This window comes from Rhinoderma darwinii, chromosome 2 (assembly GCF_050947455.1).
Source record: "Rhinoderma darwinii isolate aRhiDar2 chromosome 2, aRhiDar2.hap1, whole genome shotgun sequence".
NCBI lineage: Eukaryota > Metazoa > Chordata > Amphibia > Anura > Rhinodermatidae > Rhinoderma > Rhinoderma darwinii.
In genome coordinates this window covers 186,545,731-186,564,962 of record NC_134688.1, presented here as the reverse complement: position 1 = coordinate 186,564,962, position 19,232 = coordinate 186,545,731, and the positions used below count along the sequence as shown (strand labels likewise).

Sequence of the window (19,232 nt, the reverse complement as noted above, 5' to 3'; positions counted from 1 at the left end):
ACAGTCATCCATATTTGCGGGCCGTGCTCCCATTATAAAGTATGGGAGCACGGTCAGAAAAAAAAAAAGGACATGCCCTATTTTTTATGGATGCTTCCTATGGCCCAGACCCCTTTCTGGAAATATACGGGAAGGTGTCCGTGGCCCATAGAAATGAATGGAACCATATTTTGATCCGCAATTACGATCCGTAATTGTGGACCAAAATTACGGTCGTGTGCATGGGGCCTTAGTTATTGTAAGATTCATCTGCATAATACATGCATCAGAGCAATAACAATCAGTTAGCATCATTATAGCATATAACCGCTAAATATAAAGAAGCTCAGAGGCGGATGCACATCTGATGTTCATGATGTTTCATGCAGCCTTTTCTATTCAAATCCACCAAGGGAAATTCTAGGTTGGGGCACTTCAGCATATTTTTTTGACCTTTTAAAAAAATATATATATTGTGACTATCGACATAAAAAAAATCTGTAAATATTACAGTTTTCACATTGGCCACTAGAGCAGTCATGATAGGCTTTGCTATGTAGGTTTGGACAGAATGAGCAGTCATCTCCTTATTATTAGAGGGCAAGTGATTTGTTTAACAGCTTTATTATACTTCTAGAGACCGAGATAAGGCAAGAAAGCAACACTACACATATATATGGTTCTATATCCATAGCCCCTGTCCCACCCTGGCCTCCGGAGAAGGGGCTGCACTACATTACTTCCTGGTTATTGTAATGATCTATGGCATTTCTCTGTCAATTGTCTCACTTTTTATTGAAAAAAATTAATTAGAAAAAACAAACAACATTTTTCTCTTCTACTGACTTACATCTAATAATACAATTAAATACATGAGACGTTCCCTTTAAAGGGATTTTTTTGAGTGAAAAAGATGAAATGAAACATTTTATTTTTTGATAAGGGGGAAATTAGTAGTATACATGCCTGAATAGTCTCATTTACTTCCACACATTTTGGCAGTTTTCTATTTCCATGTTGTCAATTTCCAATGAATAATTCTGTAAAAATGGCAGAATCATACTTACATTGTAAAATCAATCATCTGTGCTTTTCCAATATACCCACAGGAAACAGCAAACTGAGATGGACTGATTTTAATGAGCTCACTTCTTAAACAATGTTCCTGAAATGAGACAGAACTCGGTTTAATATGTGCAGATTTATTTCCTCTTCTTCAGCCAAATTAACACAGTGAAATAAAAGTGGCGAGTACAGTGGATAGATGAAAGGGAAATTATTTCAATTTAAATTGTGCACTTTCATTCAATTGGAAATACACCTCGAGTATCAGCCTGGTAAAATTGCAGTGTTAGACTGCTTTACATGGTAGTAATACGGGGACATTTTAACCCCTTAAGGACACAACCTAGTTTGGACTTTAGGAATAAGTCCAATTTTTCTAATCTGACGTGTCACTTTATGTGGTAATAACTTTGAAATGCTTTTACTTATCCAAGTAATTCTGAGATTGTTTTTTCATAACACATTATATTTTAATTTAATGGTAAATTTTGGTCAATATGTTTTCTCTTTATTTATAAAAAAAGTTTTTTAGGATGTTATAAGGCTTATAAGTTGAATAGGAGTTTTTTAAATTTACACCAAAACTTGCAAAACCTGCTTTTATAGGGACCAATTCAGCTCTGAAGTGGCTTTGAGGGGCCTATATATTAGAAATTGCTCATAAATCACCCCATTTTAACCTTTCAAAGTATTCAAAACAGCATTTAGGAAGCTTGTTAACCTTTAATATGTTTCACAAGAATTAAAGCAAATTGGAGGTGAAACTGTCATATATTTTTACAGAATTTTACTTTTGATCAATTGTTTTCGGTAACTCAGCAAGTGTTAACAGAGAAACACAACTCAATATTTATTACCTTGATTCTGCAGTTATCAGAAATATCCCACATGTGGCTCTAGTATGCTCCTTGACTCAAACACAGCCCTCAGAAATGAAGATGCACCTTATGAACTTTGGACCCTCATTTTTATTAGGATGTTTTCCAGGTGCCATATCATGATTTAAGAGGATTTGAGGTGCCAAAACATAAGAAACACCCCAAAAAAAGACCCCATTAAGGTAACTGCTTTTACTCCACAGGAGTTTTTGGGAATATATTAGAATTGGGCCATTAAAACATTTCCACGATTTCTTCAAGGTAATGCAGTACCCCATATGTGGTTGTAAACTGCTGTTTGGACACTGTAGGGCTGAAGAGAAGATGTGCCACTTGGCTTTTGAAGTGTAGATTATGGGTTTTAGATGTCAAACTTGCTGATGTTCCAATGGAAAGCCCCCAATAGTTTCCCAATTTTTGAAATTGCATCCCTCAAGGAATCAATCTAGGGGTGTAGCAATCATTTTGACCCCACAATTGTTTCATATTTTTGTATTAGAAATTAAAAATTCATAAAATTAAGTTTTAGGTAATTTTTTTTCATTTTCACAAGGATTATAGGAGAAAAAGAACCCCACAATTTGTTTTGCAATTTCTCCCGAATATGGCAATATCCAATATGTGGTCATAAAGTACTGAATGGGCACATGTCATTGCTCAGAAGTGAAGAAGCCAATATGGTCTTTAGAGTGCAAATTTTGCTGGAATGTTTTTCTGTATGTCGCATTTGCAGAGCCCTTGAGGTATAAGCACACTGGAAAATCCTGAGAGGTGACCTTATTTTGGAAACTATACCACTCAAGGAATCATTCTAGAGTTATAGTGCACAATTTGTACCCACTGGTGCTTTGCAGAAATTAGTGCATAATAGATGTTGCAGAGTGAAATGTGCAATTTTTTCGTAAACATGCAATTTCAGTGCCCAATATGTTGTGCACACATTGTGCCAATGTAAAAAGACAGCTCTCTAATTATTATGCTGTCTTTCCTGGCTTTAGAAACACCCTACACGGGGCCCTAATGTTTTGTCTGGGCATACGACAGGTCTCAGGAGTAAAAAAGCATTATGCACATTTGAGCTCTAATTTGATGATTTACACAGCATTACCCACAGTTGTAGAGTCTCTGAGGTGAAATAATAAAAGAAATCCAAAAGAAGTGACCCCATTTTAATAACTACACCTATCAAGATAAGCTGTAGTTTTTATTAGGACTATTTTGGGGAAAAAGCTACTTTTTGATCACTTTTTATTCCATTTTTGGAATGCATAGAGACCAAAGACAAGCAATTCTGGTGTTTTCTTTCATATATCTTTTTAATGGTGTATCCTTTAAATGGACAAATAACATGATATTTTTTTTATCGTTCAGGTTATTATGGACACAGCAATACCAGTTGTTTTGTTTTTTTCATTTTTTCCCCAATAATAAAGGACAAAAAGTTAAAAAAGGAAAATGTTGTTTTTATTACTTAAAAAGGCTCTGTCACCAGATTTTGCAACCCCTATCTGCTATTGCAGCAGATCGGCGCTGCAATGTAGATTACAGTAACTTTTTTATTTAAAAAAAACGAGCATTTTTGGCCAAGTTATGACCATTTTTGTATTTATGCAAATGAGGCTTGCAAAAGTACAACTGGGCGTGTTGAAAAGTAAAAGTACAACTGGGCGTGTATTATGTGCATACATCGGGGCGTGTTTACTACTTTTACTAGCTGGGCGTTCTGATGAGAAGTATCAGCCACTTCTCTTCAGAACGCCCAGCTTCTGGCAGTGCAGACACAGCCGTGTTCTCAAGAGATCACGCTGTGTCGTCACTCACAGGTCCTGCATCGTGTCAGACGAGCGAGGACACATCGGCACCAGAGGCTACAGATGATTCTGCAGCAGCATCGGCGTTTGCAGGTAAGTCGATGTAGCTACTTACCTGCAAATGCTGATGCTGCTGCAGAATCAACTGTAGCCTCTGGTGCCGACACGATGCAGGACCTGTGAGTGACGTCACAGATCTGCACTGCCAGAAGCTGGGCGTTCTGAAGAGAAGTGGATGATACTTCTCGTCAGAACGCCCAGCTAGTAAAAGAAGTAAACACGCCCCGATGTACACACATAATACACGCCCAGTTGTACTTTTACTTTTCAACACGCCCAGTTGTACTTTTGCAAGCCTCATTTGCATAAATACGAAAATGGTCATAACTTGGCCAAAAATGCTAGTTTTTTAAAAATAAAAACGTTACTGTAATCTACATTGCAGCGCCGATCTGCTGCAATAGCAGATAGGGGTTGCAAAATCTGGTGACAGAGCCTCTTTAACCCCTTAAGGACACGGACAATTTTAGCCTTGAGGACAGAGCAATTTTTTTTACATTTCCCTCTTTGCATCCCGACGCTCATAACGCTTTTATTTTTTGTACGATGTAGTTGTATGAGACTTTGTTTTTTGCGGGACGAGTTGTACTTTATGTGCGTACCATTTTTTGGTACAAATACATTATTGTTTCATTTCTATAAATTTTTAAATAGCTTAAAATGCAGAAAAAAAGCAGTTGCGCAGCAGTTTTAATATTTTTTTTTTTACACCATACACTGATCATCATAAATAATGTTATAAATTTGTTATACAGGTTGTTACGGTCGTGGCGATACCAAATGTGTCTATATTATTTCATGTTTTGGGACTTATATTTTAAAAAGTTTATTTATTATAAAAAATGTGTGTTTCTGTGTATTTTTTTTACTTTTTATTTATTTATTTACCATTATTTTTTTTTTACATTAATTTAACTTTTTTTTTTTAATCCCATAAAGGGATTTATCATTTAGATTTTTATTTTGTAACTGTAATGTACTGGCATAGATCTATATGCCAGTACATTAGCCTGTTACTGATTGTACACAGGCAGTTGTTAGGGCATACCTCAGTATGCCCTAACAACAGGAAATATGTTCAGACAGCCCTGGGGTCCTTCAATAGACCCTGGGCTGTCAGGCCATACGAGTTGTGGACTTTGATCGCGTCAGTTATTTTCTGTGACGCGATCAATGTGCAGTCCCCTCTCCTTGAACGCCGCGATCAGCTGTCATCGCGGCGTTCAAAGGGTTAACAGTGGAGAGAAGATGTTTCTCTTCTCTCCGCTGTCAGAGCAAGGCCGTGGCTGTGTATTACAGCCGTTGCCCCGCTCTCGATCGCGCGCACAGACGCGCGCAGGGACGGCTGTCACACAGGACGAGTATGCTCGTCCTAATGCGCGAAGTGCTCGCCGCTCAGGACGAGCATACTCGTCCTGTGTCGGCAACCAGTTAAAACTTTTATTTTTTTATTTTGCTAAAACATTTTTTTGTTTACTTTTTCTTTGGTCACACTGGCGGACTTGATATCGCTAACTTGTGATCGCTGGTATATTACTCTTTCCCTCTCTCAACCACTTAGATGCTGCAGTAGCTATTGACTGCATCATTTAAGGGGTTAAATGCCTGGGATTGGAGCTAGCGGGAGCCAAGCTGTATAGTACCTGTACGTCATGGGGCGGGAAGAGGTTAATATCCGCATTACAGTCGCAACACTCAGATCTCCTGCAGTACAAATTAAGTGAATTGATAACCCAATGGTGATCTAAGTTTGGTTCAGTTTAACAATGGGAGGACCAAACATTGCAGTCGTAATATGGACCTTTAAAATTCACAGGCATTGCAGATGTTTTAAAGTGGATTTAGGTTGTATTAAGGTGGCCATAAATGTAATGATTTTTTACTCAATATAAGACCATGTGATACCAAGAGTTGCCACAACATTTAGAAATTCTCAGAAATGTTAAGAAAATGCATTTGATATTTATTCAACATTTTTACGAATTGGCATTTTAAGAATTGTATTAATGTACATGTAACAAGTATTATTAAACGTGAAGAGTCGTGGACATATACTTCACAGCCAAGGCAAATGAAACACAAAATTTCTAACTATTTAATTAAAGGTCTCAAAATAACCTGAGTATTCAGTGACTGAAATTAAATTTTCATAGAATTAAAAAAAATATATGAAGAAATTTTTCCATGTAACGGTACTCATTAAAGAATACAGAATATATATGACTAGAAGTCATCTAGGAGAATGTACTGACCTTAAAATAAACTGTACTTATCAATATACAATTATGATGTAAATATTACATATCATGAGACTGATTAAAACGATTAGGCACTGATTAAAAAAAGAGAATTGAGTCTGCCTGCAAGTTTTCCTCTATAGAGATGATGCAGACTACTTTGCTGGTCTGAAGGGGTTAATGAACTGCGTATGATGCAGGTTACATTACAGCAAAAGTTTTGTCATGTACATCATATTCTATTGTAATATAGAGAAACGCGTGACCTGTAGTGACAAAACGTACTTTTCTTTTGTTGTACATTAGAACGGTGTACAGTTTGTCTGCCGCATCCCTCCTTGGTGTTGCTATGACCACTGCAGGAACATAGCAGCCTCCTCCTCCTCTTGCCCCAGTTTTTGAAAAAACACAATCTCCAACCTAAAAGCACACGGATGTTAACAAAAAATATTTTACTTGTTCCTCACCTTCATTTTTTTTCAGCATTCTGCATTACTGCTATGTGGATACAATACCACATCCAAAAACTAGATGGGGAATTATAATAATTTTTTCATGTAAGCAAAATGTCAGACCTTAAAGCATATTTATTAAAGGGAAAGTCCACCTTAGAAACCATTTTTCTTACTGCTGCAATACAACTGATTGTACAATTACTGACATACATGTACTTAAGACAAAGCAAATCATGAAGAACATGTATGCCAGGGTGTTTCAAGGTGGTTAGAAGTGGCAGTTTTTTGCAAATATGAGAAAAGGATGGCGTAACTATTCCGTTACTGTAACAAGCTCATTCAAACTTTATTTGACCAATAGAAGACACTGCAAGAGAGAGTTAAAATAAATTTTATTAAAAAAAATCAGTTGGTTGATGCACAGCAGTCTAGCTATGTAGTCTGGCTATAAGGGGGCGGTCCAGACTACACTGCCAATTGATTTTTTTTATTCACACTCTCTTGCAATGTGCTGGACAAACAAAGCGCAAAAGCTAATTAAAAGAATTTTACAACTGTGTTCCTTTTTTAGGTTTACCAGTTAAGTATATTTTTTTGACACTGCAACTGCCTATAAGATTTCCAATACTGCCATCTAAAAATATATCCCACTCATAATTGCAAAGCTTTTCCAGGGAGGCATATGAAGGATAATATTATGGTCATTTTTGGTTCATGATGGGATTTTTATTTGGAATTATATGAAATTAATGTTAAATATTTTATTAATTAACATAATTAATAGCAAATAATAAAACCTTCAGACTTGGGCAGGGCAAAGCTCCTCCAGTTTGTATTATAAATCTGATAGGGACAACCTCATTTTCTCCTAACCAGAAATCCACAAGGGCACTTCTGGAATTAATACTTCTGAGCACGGTGCCTGTGTGGAAGAACATATTTGTTATAATTAAGAAAAGTTTTCCATTGTATTATGAAATAAATTATGCTAAAATTGGATTGCAATTAAATCAATAACTGGGAAAAATCACCTGAACCTGCCAAATATTTCATTCTTTGCTAATGCTAGAAAAACCAAGTGATAGTTCTAAGTCCAGGGGCCAATATAACCTAAATATTTCTACCCCCTGCACTGGAAATGTATGTTTTAGTAATTATGGATCATAAACCCTGCTCTTCCTTTATTCAAACACACAGCTAAAATCTTTTAGTTACCTTATACAATAAAAGGATTACAGCTAAAAAGAAATGAAACAGAGTTGGAAAATGAATACTCGGTTGCAGCTAGCTAAACAGCAGCACTAAATGCAAGTGCGAATAAATTCATGAAATATATGAAATGAGGGATGAAAACCTTTGATTCAAGTATAATATTCCAGTATATATACTGTATATTACTTGTGAGGCCAAGTCAAAGTGCAAATCTAAATACTGTAAAGAATGTTTACCACTATTTTAAAAAAGTGCCTTATGGTGCTGTAAGCGGCTCAGTAGAACTTCTGGGGGTTGGGTGTTACATCTGGAATTCGGACTGTTAAACATGGATACAGTATCATTGTCTAAATGACGTCTAAAATGACGTCCAGGATTAGAAAAACATGGCTGCTTTCTTCAAAAAACAGCACCACACCTGTCCTTGGGTTTTGTCTATTGTTGCAGTTCAGCTCCATTGAAGTTAAATTGATTGTCTACTACCAGACAACTGATGAATTATCCACTGGATAGGTCAACAGTACACAATCGGTGGGGGTCCGACACCTGGACCACGCACCTACTTAGCTGCTCCAGCTGCCTCCGGGCACCTGACGTCCATGCCGGAAGCAGTTGGCTTCGGTCACAGAATAGGGGCCGAGCTGCAATACTGCAGCTCTGCTTCTATTCAAGTGAATAGGAGCTGAGCTGCATTTCTGCAGCACGGCCACTATGCAATGTACAGAGCCAACTGCTTCCGGTTCCGTACACTGCATACTTTGCAATGACATCCGATGCCATGGGGCAGCCGTAGCAGATAATCGGTGCGGGTTCCAGGTGTCGGACCCCCACTGATCGTATACTGATGACCTATCTGGTGGATAGGTCATCAGTTGTCCGGTAGTGAACAACCCCTTTAATGGGGCTGAGCTGTAATTCCACGCGCATCCAGTGGACAGGTGTGGTGCTGTTTTTGTAAGAAGGCAGCAATGTTTTAATAATTCTAGACAACCCCTTTAATGAAGCTTATGTAGTGAAGGACATGAAGACTGAAGGAAGCCCCTATTGTGAAGGACATCATAATGTGTAAATGAATATTTCCACTATGATGTCTGGTCGAAGTAAACTGTAGCATGATTGAATACCTGGATAGTAAAATCCGTCAATCTCAGACCTTGCAATTACTTTTTGACCTCTTAATGTGTCTAAAAATGTTCTTTTCGGCTTCTGATTTATCTTTTGTTTTTCATTCTCTTCATGATTGGTCTGTTAAGAAAACACATTTTTAAAATACAACAATACAAAAGGAAATGCAATTAATAATGCTGAACAGATATGTGTGACAGAAATAATGGGGTTCTAATCATCTTAAAGGAACACCATCAAGGTACAAAATAAGGTGTCTTTATTTCACCAAAACAGCGACGTTTCGACCCCAAGGGTCATTCTCAAGCTTGGGGTCGAAACGTCGATGTTTTGGTGAAATAAAGACACCTTATTTTGTACCTTGATATAGTGGTTGCTGCGATTTTTCTACCTCCTTTTACCTCTTTTGGAGTTGCTTTGGCTGCAACTCGACACTGCCTGCACTGACTGGAAAATTCCTTCCTGAGTAAAAAGCTCCCTGTGAATGGTCTCTGGGACTGTGATGTGCTGCTGATCTCTCTTTTTTATTTAAAGGAACACCATCATCAAAAGTGATATATGTATTTAATATTTTCTTTGTAAATGTACTTTTATTGTGTCAAATATATCCATATAAATATAAATGAAGAAATATTTTTTTCACATATGCTGACATCTAATGACCAACAGACAACCCAAAAAACACATAGCTTTCATTGAAATCAGAGAGCCTGTAATGCCGTAAGTTTTATCCTCAGAAAACTCAGCGAGGAGTTCACAAATGGGGAACGGTCATGATATTTACAAGAGCACCATGACCCCTTTGTTCTAGCAATGCATATACCTTTTATTCTCATAATAGTCTTCTCTGGCAGATTAATCAAACGTGTCACAAGGTTACATTGATAGCAGATTGACAGTTGGAATACCACCAATGTCCTGAACAAGTGGATCCCAGTACTGGTTGACTGTGGAGAGATAGTCCAGTCACTCTATACTGGAATCGAAGGGAAGCATGGAAACCGGAGTAACAGCATTGATAGGGTTGTATATGATGCCATTTCTCCATTGAAAACTAACACTGGGATATGATTATCTAGCACAGGGTTCTCAAGCACGCGGCACGCGGCCCGCGGGCCGCATGCGGCCCCTGGGGCAGTCATCTGCGGCCCGCGGGACACAGAGCCGCTAGTACAGGCTCTGCTCCGGGACTCTGTGGAATTCCCTGACATCGCTGTCCACATATGTTCAGCGATGTCTGGGGCTTCCCCAGAGCCGGAGTCCCGTGCAGAGCGCTAGTATCGGCTCTGCTTCGGCACTCTGTGAAATTTCCATGACATCGCAGTCCATATATATACAGTGTTATCAGGGTCTTCCCCAGAGCGGAGTCCCGAGCAGAGCGCTAGTACAGGCTCTGCTCCGGAACTCTGTGGAATTCCTTGACATCGCTGTCCATATATGGACAGTGTTTTCAGGGTCTTCCCAAGAGCGGAGTCCCAAGCAGAGCGCTAGTACGGGCTCTGCTCCAGGACTCTGGGGAATCCCCTGACATCGCTGTCCTCATATTGACAGTGATGTCTGGGGCTTCCCCATAGCCTGAGTCCCGTGCAAAGCGCTAGTATAGGCTCTGCTCCGGGACTCTGGGGAATCCCCTGACATCGCTGGCCTCATATTGACAGCGATGTCTGGGGCTTCCCCAGAGCTGGAGTACCGTACAGAGCGCTAGTATCGGCTCTGTTCTGGGACTCTGTGGAATTCCCTGACATCGCTGTCCATACATCGACAGTGATGTCAGGGGCTTCCCCAGAGCAGGAGTCCCAGTGATGTCAGGAGCATAGCTGGAGTCCCAGGAAGAGCCTACTAGTGCTCTGCCCGGGACTCCAGCTCTGGGGTTGCCCCTGATATCACATTCCCATCCAGGAGAATCCCCTGACATCACAGCAGGGGCGTAACTAGGAAAGACTGGGCCCCATAGCAAACTTTTGACTGGGGCCGCCCTCCCCTGGGTGTCACACAACCCCCCCTTGTAGATAGTGCCTTTTTTACAGCCCCCCCCTGTAGATAACGCCATACAGCCCCCTCTGTAGATAGCACCATACAGCCCCCTCTGTAGATAACGCCATACAGTCCCCCCTGTAGAAAACGCCATACAGCCCCCTCTGTAGATAGCGTCATACAGTCCCCCCTGTAGATAACGCCATACAGCCCCCTCTGTAGATATCTACAAAGGGGGCTGTATGGCGTCATCTACAGGGGGGGCTGTATGGCGCCATCTACAGAGGGGGCTGTATGTCGCCATCTACAGGGGGATGTCTGTATGGCGTTATCTACAGGGGGGCTGTATGGCGCTATCTACAGAGGGGGCTGTATGGCGTTATCTACAGGGGGTGCTGTATGGCGTTATCTACAGGGGGTGCTGTATGGCGTTATCTACAGGGGGGGCTGTATGGCGATATCTACAGGGGGGCTGTATGGCGCTATCTACAGGGGGACTGTATGGCGTTATCTACAGGGGGACTGTATGGCGTAATCTACAGAGGGGGTTGTATTGCGCTATCTACAGGGGGGCTGTATGGCGTTATCTACAGGGGGGCCTGTATGGCGTTATCTACAGGGGGTCTGTATGGCGTTATCTACAGGGGGTCTGTATGGCGTTATCTACAGGGGGTCTGTTGTATGGCGTGATCTACAGGGGGTCTGTATGGCGTGATCTACAGGGGGTCTGTATGGCGTTATCTACAGGGGGTCTGTATGGCGTTATCTACAGGGGGTCTGTATAGCGTTATCTACAGGGGGTCTGTATGGCGTTATCTACAGGGGGTCTGTATGGCGTTATCTACAGGGGGTCTGTATGGCGTTATCTACAGGGGGTCTGTATGGCGTTCCCTACAGGGGGGGTCTGTAGGGAACGCCATACAGCCCCCTGTAGGGAACGCCATACAGCCCACCCCTGTAGGGAACGCCATACAGCCCACCCCTGTAGGGAACGCCATACAGCCCACCCCTGTAGGGAACGCCATACAGCCCCCCCTGTAGGGAACGCCATACAGCCCCCCCTGTAGGGAACGCCATACAGCCCCCCCTTGTAGGGAACGCCTTACAGCCTCCCCTGTAGGGAATGCCATACAGCCCCCCCTGTAGGGAACGCCATACAGCCCCCCCTGTAGGGAACGCCATACGGCCCCCCTGTAGGGAACGCTATACGGCCCCCCCTGTAGGGAACACCATACAGCCCCCCCCTGTAGGGAACGCCATACAACCGCCGCCCTGTAGGGAACGCCATACAGCCCCCCCGTAGGGAACGCCATACAGCCCCCCCTTGTAGGGAACGCCTTACAGCCCCCCCCTGTAGGGAATGCCATACAGCCCCCCCTGTAGGGAACGCCATACAGCCCCCCCTGTAGGGAACGCTATACGGCCCCCCCTGTAGGGAACACCATACAGCCCCCCCCTGTAGGGAACGCCATACAACCGCCGCCCTGTAGGGAACGCCATACAGCCCCCCCCTGTAGGGAACGCCATACAGCCCCCCCTGTAGGGAACGCTTACAGCCCCCCCTGTAGGGAACGCTTACAGCCCCCCCTGTAGGGAATGCCATACAGCCCCCCCTGTAGGGAACGCCATACAGCCCCCCCTTGTAGGGAACGCCTTACAGCCCCCCCTGTAGGGAATGCCATACAGCCCCCCCTGTAGGGAACGCCATACAGCCCCCCCTGTAGGGAACGCTATACGGCCCCCCCTGTAGGGAACACCATACAGCCCCCCCCTGTAGGGAACGCCATACAACCGCCGCCCTGTAGGGAACGCCATACAGCCCCCCCGTAGGGAACGCCATACAGCCCCCCCCTGTAGGGAACGCCATACAGCCCCCCCTGTAGGGAACGCCATACAGCCCCCCCTGTAGGGAATGCCATATAGCCCCCCCCCAGTAGGGAACGCCATACAGCCCCCCACTGTAGGGAATGCTATACAGCCCCCCCTGTAGGGAACGCCATACAGCGTCCCCAACCCCCCCAAAAAATGCAACCTACAGTGTGAAACGACAAAAGACATGTATCCCCTCTCCACAGGATAGGGGATACATGTGTGATCGCTGGCAGCGATAAAGAGAACAGGGGACTGAAAGTCCCCTGAAGTTCTCCATGACTAACCTCTGACTTCCGGCGTCTGCGCAGCTCAATAAAAATGAAAGGAGCTCTGGTCACGCATGCGCACAGGCATGACCGGCGCTCCATTCATTTCTACGGAGCTGCCGACACAGACCCCGGAAGTCCGAGGTTTGTGATGGAGAACTTCAGGGGACTTTCAGTCCCCCGTTCTCCCTATCAATGCCAGCGATCACACATGTATCCCCTATCCTGTGGAGAGGGGATACATGTCTTTTGTTTAATAGCAGAGCGGGGAGATACCTCCCTGCTCTGCCATAGTGTTCAGTGGCGTCCCGCTGTAGCAGCCATAGCGGCTGCTAGCGGAGCCTCTGGCCATGGTGGGGGCCCGTGCAGGCGGGCAACACGAGCCCCCTCATGCCGCGGGCCCCGTAGCAGCCGCTACGGCTGCTATAGCGGTAGTTACGCCACTGCATCACAGTGTATGGACAGTGACGTCAGGGGCTCCAACAGCAGAGGAATCCCCAGCCAAAGCATCGGCAACGCTCTGGCTGGGGATTCCACTCCTAGAGGGAGCGCCAATGGAGCTATCTACTTGGGGTGTGTGTGACAGCATCTGCGGAGGGCACTGTGGCAGCATCTGCGGATGGGCACTGTGGCAGCATCTACGGAGGGCACAGTGGCAGCATCTACAGAGGGCACTGTGGCAGCATCTACAGAGGGCACTGTGGCAGCATCTACAGAGGGTACTGTGGCAGCATCTACAGAGGGCACAGTGGCAGCATCTACAGAGGGCACTGTGGCGGCATCTACAAGTGGGTGTGTGGCAGTATCTGCAGAGGACACTCTGGCATTATCTAGGGCTGTGTTGCATTATCTACAAGTGGGTGTGTGGCAGTATCTGCAGAGGGCACTGTGGCATTATCTACAGAGGGCACTGTGGCATTATCTACAGAGGGCTACTGTGGCATTATCTGCAGAGGGAACTGTGGCATTATCTGCAGAGGGCACTGTGGCATTATCTACAGTGGGCACTGTGGCATTATCTGCAGAGGGTACTGTGGCATTATCTGCAGAGGGCACTGTGGCATTATCTGCAGAAGGCACTGTGGCATTATCTGCAGAGGGCACTGTGGCATTATCTGCAGAGGGCACTGTGGCATTATCTGCAGAGGGCACTGTGGCAGCATCCACAGAGGGCACTGTGGCACTATCTAAAAAGGGGCTGCCCAATCTTGACATGTGTGTCTGCCAAACGCTGCTAACTGAGCCGCCAGACTGCATTTAGCAACACTTAAACTGGAAAACTGGATTGTTGAAATAAGCACGTGTAGAAATATCTCAAATTTTAAACCTAGCGGTATTATTATAGTAATGTAGTATTAGTAGTATAGTAATATAGTGTTATAGTAGTTCAAATAACTAATTGATAAACAATAATTTTGTATTGTATCAAATTTAAAAGTAATGCGGCCCGTCAACTTCCCATTTTTTCTATATGCGGCCCACTTACCCGGTCGAGTTTGAGACCCCTGATCTAGCACATTAGTGGGGATCCCAGCTCAATAATTGTATAAGAAGAAGCTAATACGTCTTTAGATGAGTAATGTCAACATAGCATATGGACAAAATGTTTCTAAACGACCGTAAATGCTGTTTATACTGGAATTTTGAAGGTAAAATGCAGTGTCACAAAGAACAGTTCATTTATCAATATGCTAAGTGGCAGATGTTCTGAAAAAATAGAGGTCTACACAGAGAACCCGAATAGAAGTCATTTATCAAAAGAACAATGACCTTGAAATACAGCTGTATCAATGACTGAGGTAGCTGTCGAGTGTTCTTCACAAGAAACAAAGGTGAGCATAATTAACCTTATAAATGTGTACAGTAACATAAATCATTTTTCAGTCACTTGGCATGAAACGTCTTATAGGGGAACCATTATGGCACACGTAGAACAGGAATTTCATGTGAAAATATCCGTTTGGTTTTAATTTGTTGACATGTATTTCTGTGCCAAAATTCATCCATTAATGGAACTTATGGATTCCTATTGAATTTAATTTGCAACTATTTAATTAGGATAAGTATTTTACACAACATAAAAAACGCAGTTTGCTATGCCTCGGAGTTAAATAATGGAACGTATAAAAGTAACCCCTTCGGGACAAAGCCTTTTTTTATTTTTCATTTTCGTTTCTCACTCCCCGCATTCCAAGAGCTATAACTTTTTTATTTCTCGTCAATAGAGTGGTGTGAGGGTTTATTTTTTGTGGAAAGAGTAGTAGTTTCTTTTGGTACCATTTATAGTTCCATATAATGTACTAAGAAACTGAATAAAAATTATTTGCGGGCTGAAGTTGGAAAAAAACTGTGATTCCTCAATAGTTTTTTGGGTTTCGTTTTTACGGCTTTCACCGTGCGGTAAAAATGACAACTTATCTTTACTCTGTGGCTCAATACAATTACAGTGATACCAAATTTATATAGGGTTTTTTATATTTACTACTTTTATTGCTAATAAACTTTTTCTTAAACAAAAAAATGTTTTGTGTCGCCACATTCTGAGAGCCATAACTTTTTTATTTTTTTCACCGATGGAGGTGTGTGAGGGCTTATTTTTTGTGGGACAAGCTGTAGTTTTTATCGGTACCATTTTTGGTACATAGAACTTTTTGATCACTTTTTATAAAAAAAATTTAAGAGCTAAGTTGACCACAAAACAACGATTTTGGCGTTTTCCATTTCTTATTTTTTACGGTGTTTACCGCGCGCGTTAAATAATGCTATATTGCAATAGTTCAGACTTTTACAGACGCAGCGATATAAATTTTGTTTGTTAACAGAGGCAGAGTGAAGGCAGTCCTGGGGGCCTTCATTAGGCCCCTGGGCTGCCATAACAACCGTCGCCACCCCCCGATCTCACTGTGGGGGGGGGTGATGAGCTGTCTGAGGGGGCCGCTCCCCTCTTTTCAATGCCTCAGATGCTGCGGTTGCGATTGACCGCAGCATTTGAGGGGTTAAAGAGCCAGGAACAGCATGATCGCTGCTCCCGGCTGTTAGTCCCGGGTGTCTGCTGTAAAATACAGCTGATAGCCACAGCATATGGAGCGCGCTCAGTGCGTGAGCGCACTCCAAACAAACCCCCCCTGCACACGGATGTAATAGCACGACCGGGTGCGCGAAGGGGTTACAATAAGACCACTTTAATCATATTGTCATGCTGGTTTTCCAGTTGGTTATGATTGACTTCAATGGGAAAAAAGGATGATCGCTGTTTCCTTTTATCAGACAGAGATATCTATGTTTTTGGCCCAGGAGTTTACACTTTTTTTTCCTTTTTCTAAATGGTTAAAAAGTGATGTCATTTTGTTATGAATTGTAACATCCATTCACATTAGCTGAATATAAAATACAATTTGAACCTAGCCTTATCAAAAGTATATAGTGTAAACATCTTTTAGTCGTGCCATAGGCTAAAGATTGCTGTCAGCTAGTATTTTTCCCACCCTTCTATTAACATGCTCACTTGGCAAAATGGAGATTTAATTTGTATGGAACAAAGAGGGGAACAAAGCATTGGACGGGTTAGAACCCAAACTGTCCGATCTCGGGGGGGGGGGGGGGATGTCCACATAAACTCCAGCTTGTGGCCAATTCCTGCCACATTTGGCAGGGTCTGCAGTCAAAAAAGTCATGTCTTTAGTTAGTGTAAAGGTATGTTCACACGCAGTAGCAAAACACGTCTGAAATTATGGAGCTGTTTTTGCCTGAAAACAGCTCCTGATTTTCAGAAGTTTTTGTAACTACTCGTGTTTTTCGCGGCGTATTTTACGGACGCTATTGGAGCTCTTTTTCAATGGAGTCAATGAAAAACGGCTCCAAAAACGTCCCAAGAAGTGACATGCACTTCTTTGACGCGGGCGTCTTTTTACGCACCGTCTTTTGATAGCAACGCGTAAAATTACACCCCGTGGGAACAGAACATCGTAACACCCATTGAAAGCAATGGGCAGATGTTTGTAGGCGTAATGGAGCCGCTTTTTCAGGCGTAATTCGAGGCGTAAAGCGCGCGAATTACGTCTGAAAACAGTGCGTGTGAACATACCCTATCTTGTATTCTATATCACTTCTTGTAGTCTATATCCATTTGATATTCTACGCCTCAGAAGCCATTGGACTCATCGTTTTTCTCTGTTGTATTGCAAAATATCTTAGAATTACATGTTACCTGTGTATTAGAATTTTCAGGCAGTGACTTTTTCTTGGTGGTGTCCTGCAGATCCAAGGCTTGTTGAAAATATGTTTTTCCTGCTTGTATTTCATCTTCAAGTAACATTACATCTTCTGCAGATACAGGCCACCCTTGTCTGTCTAAAGCTTGTAGGAGGGCTTCTTTATTTTCCAAATATGATATTGGAACATCACTGTCAAAGCTTTAACCAGAAGCATTAATATTTTACATACTCCTCATATACTACCCATGACAGAATCTCTGCTATCTGTGATATTATACAAAAATAACTCATATATAACTAACTTTAATAACTTGTATTCATAAAAATAACTTTAAATGTTCTACAAACTGAGCATACAGATGTAGCAGAGCTAAATTTATCATTTGGCATAACTCATCATGATTTCATGATGTGATGTCTGTGGTTTTATATAGAACTGAAGGTAAACTGGAAGAAAAAACTGAATTATCATATCGGTGCATTAACCCATTGGGGCAAAATGGCCCGCTCCCTTGCACTATCTGCAGCAGGTATCAGCTGTGCATTACAGCTGACACTCTGCTGCAATGGCTGGGATCAGAGATGATTTATATTGACGGTGGCATCTAAGTGGTTAGACAAAGTGGGGGCTCCCTCTGTCACCAAGCGATGCGATTGCCTGATGCCAATGGGTTGTCATGGCAGCTGGGGGCCAGGTGTGCCATGTGTGTATGTCTATAAAAAAAATATTAAAAAAGTTAAATAAAATGTTCATAAAGCATAATGTAAAAATACCCCGACAAAAACAATAAAAATAACTTTTTCCCACCTAAAAAATGCTTTATTATGGGAAAAAAAACTATAAAAATAATACGTTAATGACCCTGTGCGGTAAACGTGATAAACAGCATGAATGAAAAAAAAAATTAAAAAAGCAATGGCAGAGTTTTTGGTTTTTTTAATCCCCCCCTCCCAAAAAAAGGAATAAAAGTGAATCAATTAGTCCTATAAACCGCAAAATGGTATTAATGAAAACTGCAAGACATCCATCAAAATGAAAACCACCGTAAAGCTCCATTGATGGAAAAAAAGGAAAAACCATAAGCAGAGAATTTTAAAAAGGAAAGTGTTTTTATTGTGCAAAAGTAGTAAAACATTAAAAAAACTATAGAAAGTTAGCCTTTTCACCCGGTCATACACAACTCAATGTATGAACTGGAATAAAATGTCTACATAATCTAAATATATGATTTATTTCTGTAAATTCTGTACAGTTGTAGATAGCATAGGTTTAATTAATATAAACCTTTAACTTATCTCAGTTCAGCAAGAACTTTACCCCCATAAAGGGTTATTCCCATCTCACACATTTATGGCATGTCCACAGTGAATGGGAAAGGCGGCCGGCGCATCCAGATAGAGGAGTAATGGAGAGGGGGCTGCACATGCTGTTCTATTCAGTTCTATGGGAATTGTGGAAACAGCCGAGAATGCAAGCCCATTTTCACATGGTTGCGGGTCCTAAAGCTGGGACCCGCACCTATCACACATTTATAGCATATCCTGTCGATATGCCATAAATGTGTGAAATGGGGTAGTGCCTAGTTGGGCTTTAAGGACGTACCAATTTTACTAGTTCTTCAATCTCCGCATTCTGTTACATAGTCGTATAAGGGTTTATTTGTTGTGGGATGAGTTGTATTTTTAATGCCACCATTTTGGCCACATATAAATGTATTGAACAACTTTTATTAACAGAAATTTCACCATTGTTTTTTGTTCTTTAAAATTATGACGTTCACCGTAAAGTACAAATTACTTGTTAACTGTGTTGTTACGGTATAACCAAATTTATATATTGTTCTTAATGTTTTACTACTTTTGCACAATAAAAACACTTTCTTTTGTAATAATTTTTGTGTGTCGCCACATTCTGAGAGACCTATAGTTTTTTTAACGGCCGACGGAGCTTCTGGAGGGCCTGTATTTTAAAGGAAGAGTTATAGTTTCAATTGGTACAACATTGGGGTATATATGACTTTGTGGTGCATTTTGTGAGGTGAAAAAACTTTTTGTTTTACTTTTTTTCTATAAACTTTAACTTT

The 19,232-nt window shown here is 42.0% G+C and overlaps 1 protein-coding gene across 3 annotated transcripts in view; it reads right to left on the bottom strand.

Moving 5' to 3' along the window:
• VWA3B (von Willebrand factor A domain containing 3B) overlaps positions 1–19,232 on the bottom strand; it is a 164,688-nt gene that overhangs the window by 78,288 nt on the left and 67,168 nt on the right. For 2 of the 3 annotated variants that reach the window (XM_075852598.1, XM_075852601.1), the window contains exons 22-26: positions 17,142–17,346; positions 8,822–8,942; positions 7,283–7,407; positions 6,316–6,450; positions 1,047–1,144 (exon numbers count right to left, since the gene is read on the bottom strand). In XM_075852598.1, coding sequence (XP_075708713.1) covers positions 1,047–1,144; positions 6,316–6,450; positions 7,283–7,407; positions 8,822–8,942; positions 17,142–17,346 — 684 coding nt within the window. The remainder of the gene's footprint in view (positions 1–1,046; positions 1,145–6,315; positions 6,451–7,282; positions 7,408–8,821; positions 8,943–17,141; positions 17,347–19,232) is intronic. The other variant, XM_075852599.1, reaches the window with a different exon arrangement.